Source organism: Gymnoscopelus microlampas, assembly GCF_963454915.1.
Source record: "Gymnoscopelus microlampas genome assembly, chromosome: 8".
NCBI classification, from domain to species: domain Eukaryota; kingdom Metazoa; phylum Chordata; class Actinopteri; order Myctophiformes; family Myctophidae; genus Gymnoscopelus; species Gymnoscopelus microlampas.
Genome location: NC_139945.1, coordinates 31,868,031 through 31,872,764, shown reverse-complemented (window position 1 = coordinate 31,872,764; position 4,734 = coordinate 31,868,031). Strand labels below are relative to the sequence as shown.

Sequence of the window (4,734 nt, the reverse complement as noted above, 5' to 3'; positions counted from 1 at the left end):
GATAAATATTATATCTCATAAATCCTGTAACGTCCCTCAAAGTAACAGGCCTACATCCTGTCCCCTGTTTCTCTGCTGACATGTCACCTCTGCCTGTGAAGTGATCCTGTGTGGCTAATAGTTTAGAGCATGTGTGGTTAAGTTGTTGCCAGTTGACTGTAACACAGTCCCCAGGATTGCATATCGGGCTTCTCTTACAAAGACACGGTTCCTGGTCTCCTCATTTTTGTCACCTTTCTATTAAGTCAGGAACAAAGTGCTGTGCACCTGACAAAAGGATGCTGGGTCACAGGATTAAAGGGATAGGAATTAAATAGTTCACTCCCAAAATTACTTTTTTCCTATTGATTACTCGCCCCATGGAGACTTGAATTCATGAATATTTTTTTGTTTGTTTCCGGTTGAGTAATCAATAGAAATAAAGTCATTTTGGGGGTGAACTATCCCTTTAATATGGTGACAAAGGAAAGACAAAACAGTGTTTTTGTAAACCAAACAAGAGAAGTGAGGCGAACAATAGGGATCTTAAAAACAACCATCTTTATTAAAAAATAATAATAATAAAAAGCAAAATGCAATTACTAGTTCTTCAGTATATATACACAGTATTGTCCCATTATGATTGGACACAGGTGCTTCTGTACTGTCTCAGTGCATACAGGGAAGGGCTCTACCTGCCCCCCTCTCACTAGACTATAGATATCAAGTTAGGTAATTATTCATCTGGACTGTTGACAGGTGGTTATTCATATCTCGATTATGATATTTATACAAATGAAAATCGGAAGAATGGTGGATACAGAAAAAAGGCTCAAAAGTATATCTTCACTTGATGTCAGATATTGTTGCCATGATTCCTAAAGTTTGCTTATCAGGTGACATAAATGGTAGAGATGGCAGTTTCTGTAAATTAATACATGGTAAACATTATAAAAAGTAAACAACTGAAGCAAATCTGTTTTTGTTGTACATCATTGTTTGAATATAGTCTTATATTACTTATCAAAAAGCCACAACATAAAAAAAAACATAACAAATGACCTTTGCATGCTGTTACTCTGTGAAAAGCATATAAGGCTGTTACAAAGATACTTAACAGGAAAGACAAAATCATACATCCTTCATTTTGGAGTCTCTTTGGGCAAAGCCTCACTGAGCCCTTTCTTCGACACACCGTGCTTTCTGGTGTAGAGAGCAGTTTTGCTATTCAAAATAGTCTTTATTTTGTACACTTTGCTCATACATAGTCTTTACGCTCAAATCCCGGGCCACCTGCGGAGCGCGGAGCAGAGTAAGCCATCCGTGAGGGATTGTACCTCTTTTCACGTGGTGGACAGGAGCAACAGAGGAGCCCACCTCCCAGAATCAGGAGGGCAGCTGCGGCCCAGCCGATGTACAGGGCAGCCCCCAGCTCCCTCCTCTGAGCATCGGTCAGTAGTGGGTTGTAGAAGTCCCTGATGATGGTGTTGGCTGACCAGGAGACGGGAATGAGCTGCATGACCCCGGAAACAATGAAGAACACCCCAGAGATGATCATCACCCTTGATTTGGAAACCTCGTCCTCGATGCAGTTGGTGCACTTAGCCCCGGCGATGCCGATCAGCACTGCCAGTATGGCCAATAGGATGGAGACGACAGTGAGGGCCCGAGCTGCCTGGAGGTCCTGGGAGAGGGCCAGCATGGAGTCATAAACCTTACACTGCATCTGACCCGTACTCTGGACCACGCATGTCATCCACAGGCCCTCCCAGATGATCTGGGCTGTCACAATGTTGCTGCCGATGAAGGCCGTCACCCTCCACATGGGTAGGGCACAGGCCACGATGGCAATGATCCATCCCAGGATACACAGGGAGATCCCTATCAACTCCAACCCGATGGACATGCTGGTGATTCTTCAGTTTCTCCTGCTGCTGTTGAACGTCGGTCACACCCGAGAGAGGATCAGAGAGAAGGCCTGTGGGGAATAACTCGACCGGAGAGGAGAGCCAGCTAGCAATTAAGTTAATTTTGGCCTGTGCATCTGTGAGCAAGTGATGATCTGGTATACCTCCGCTCCACAAGTAACCTTTATAAGGCAGATCAGGTGGAGGGGAGGAGTCCTTGGAGGAGCTGACATCACCAAGGGGAGGAAGGACCTGGGTAGCTACTCTCAGCTCTCTACTATCAGCTTACATGACTGCCCTCACAATGGTGCCCGCTACAAAAGAGGCCTTTTACAGTTGAACAGGCATGCAAGTGTGGTTGTAAACAATGCACATAATATAATGGCATATACAGTAACTATAGTGTACATTCTGTATTTGACTTAGTAGAGTGCAATTCATAAATAATATTCAATTAAATCAAAGCAAATGATGGCATCATGTCTGACACATATGATATATTATGCGTTTTGTATGTGATTGTATATACATGACAGGGTTGTAATATTTTGTTTCATTTGCCGAAATCATGCTTATGTAATTCCCTTGTTCTCTATAAATAAAACTTGTAAATATTTGCCTTGAATATTAATTGAATAAAACCCACTGAAAGACATGAAGAGAACACTGAATTTTCCGCAAGTGACACCCTAGTACTACAGAGTATAGATTAAGCTTGGATCCAATCCAATGCCAGAGTGCAATTTATGAGAAGACACACACAAAACTTAAAGCAGTAATGAGCTCTACTCCTCTATTTGTTTGATGCACTCTAACGGCTCAGTCTGTGTGTCTGTCTGTGTGTCTGTCTGTCTGTCTGTCTGTCTGTCTGTCTGTCTGTCTGTCTGGAATGCCCTTGAGATTCCTCTGCGTAGGATGATCTCCCTAGATATGCCCCAGAAATTGGGATAATAGAACCCTCGCCCCCCTTAACATTCCGTGAGCCAGTGTTGACAAGCCACCCTGGCCTCCACCTCTAGAATGAACCAGTTTATTGTTTCGGAAGGAGGGTAGGCTACTGGGATGGTTAAACATTAAGGAGCCGACAAAGTAAAGGCTCTAGTTATTGTTTAGCCGATAATATATGTATGGCGGAAAACAGGCCGTTACAGATAGATAGGCACTGCAAACAAAGTTAACTTATCATAGTCACTGCTCATGGTGTTTTCATTACTTTATAAACTATAAAGGCAACAATCAAACAAATGTTTCCAATTATGTAACTACCACTGAATTATATCGAATTAAATTCTATTTACAAAAATATTACCATTAATCAATTACATTTAAATAATAAATCTAAGTAAATACATTTTCATGGAACATTGTGTATTCGTGTGCATGTTCTTGAATTCAAGCAAAAATTATAAAGACGAATAGAATTTAAAAAAAAGCAACACAACATTTTATTGTAAGAGTTACAAACACTAAAACACATTAAACAATATTCTTTGGTTCTACAATTTCCTGAAATTGTGTAATTATTTACTACAGATACATGTAATTCAACATTGAAATAATATTTTTATTAAATGAACTTGCTGCACTGTCATTTACAAGGGTCCTGAGACACAATGTATGCAAAATACATCATCAAATCTCAGCCAGTCAGCAATACTGTAAAAAAAGAGTTATAATATAAATCAACTGTTTGGAAATGATTAGCAAATAACAGTTATTTCGATTCGTTTCAGTGCTTCAAACAGCCTCAACATCACACACTGAATATTGGAAGTCCAATTCGATGTGGTCCCTGTCCAACAGGGAATCATGAAAATATTGTGCTTGGAGGTCTGTCTTGTAGATCAGAAAGTATTTTCCTCATTTCAATATAATCATAGTCAAAGATGGATTGCAAAATATTTCTCTTTGAGCAGTCCTTCCCTCTGTGGGAAACACTTGAGAAGACAACAGGTGTGGAGTCAGACATAGTCCCTCTTATCATAGCCACTAGGAACCACAGACCTGGCTTGGGAGTACACCATCCTTGAAGGGGGGCCATATCTTTTTTCAGGTTGCGGGGGGCAGCTGTAGCAGAGTATGCACCCTCCTATGAGCAGAAAGGCAGATGCTGCCCAACCCAGGTATAGAGCTGCTCCTATCTCCCTCTTCTGAGCCTCTGGAGTGATTGGGCTGTAGAACTCCATGATGATGCTGTGGGCCGACCACGACACAGGGATCAGCTGGGTCAAAGCGGCCAGGATGAAAGCCACCCCTGCGGCTATCATCACCCGCGCCTTAGCTGCCTCTTCGTCCACACAGTTGGTGCACTTAGCCCCCACCACGGCCACCATTACCCCGACAATGCCTACCACGATTGAGATGACGGTGAGGGCCCGGGCTGCCTGGAGGTCAGCGCTCAGAGCCAGCATGGAGTCATAGACTTTACACTGCATCTGGCCTGTGCTCTGGACCACGCAGCTCATCCAGATGCCCTCCCAGATGGTCTGGGCTGTGACAATGTTCACCCCGATAAAAGCGGACACTCTCCACATGGGCAAGGCGCAGGACACAATGCCGGAAATCCATCCAAAGACGGCCAGAACGACTCCAAGTATCTCCAGTCCAGCAGCGGGCATTTTTGAGCTTGTTTCTGTACGGGTGCACGGGGGTCCTCACACAATGTGAATTCACTGAGTGTGCAGTGGAATTCCCACTGCCGGGGATATGTTCACAGCAGCAGAAGGTGGAGTCACCTGGGGATTGGTCAGGGAGTTTCAAATCCAAATAAAACCCAGCCTGTCAAACGACCTTAGCTTAATCATTCAACCAGCATCGGCCCCAGTAGCTCTCCCAACTGTTTGGGTGA

The 4,734-nt window shown here is 43.4% G+C and overlaps 2 protein-coding genes across 2 annotated transcripts; both read right to left on the bottom strand.

The window, feature by feature from the left end:
* Positions 1–521: 521 nt before the first annotated feature.
* Positions 522–2,028, bottom strand: LOC311050736 (claudin-3-like). Its single transcript, XM_084064865.1, has one exon. It carries the CDS (start codon positions 1,883–1,885, stop codon positions 1,238–1,240), a length of 648 nt encoding a protein of 215 aa, XP_083920991.1. The 5' UTR covers positions 1,886–2,028; the 3' UTR covers positions 522–1,237.
* Positions 2,029–3,847: 1,819 nt separating this feature from the next.
* LOC311050735 (claudin-4-like) lies at positions 3,848–4,504 on the bottom strand (the record flags this gene model as incomplete). The annotated part of the gene is made up of 1 exon (XM_084064864.1): positions 3,848–4,504. One exon carries the CDS (start codon positions 4,502–4,504, stop codon positions 3,848–3,850), a length of 657 nt encoding a protein of 218 aa, XP_083920990.1.
* Between the last annotated feature and the right edge of the window lie 230 nt (positions 4,505–4,734).

Bases quoted from the DNA above. Each gene is read 5' to 3' on its own strand.
- LOC311050736 (XM_084064865.1), bottom strand. From the start codon at position 1,885: ATGTCCATCGGGTTGGAGTTGATAGGGATCTCCCTGTGTATCCTGGGA.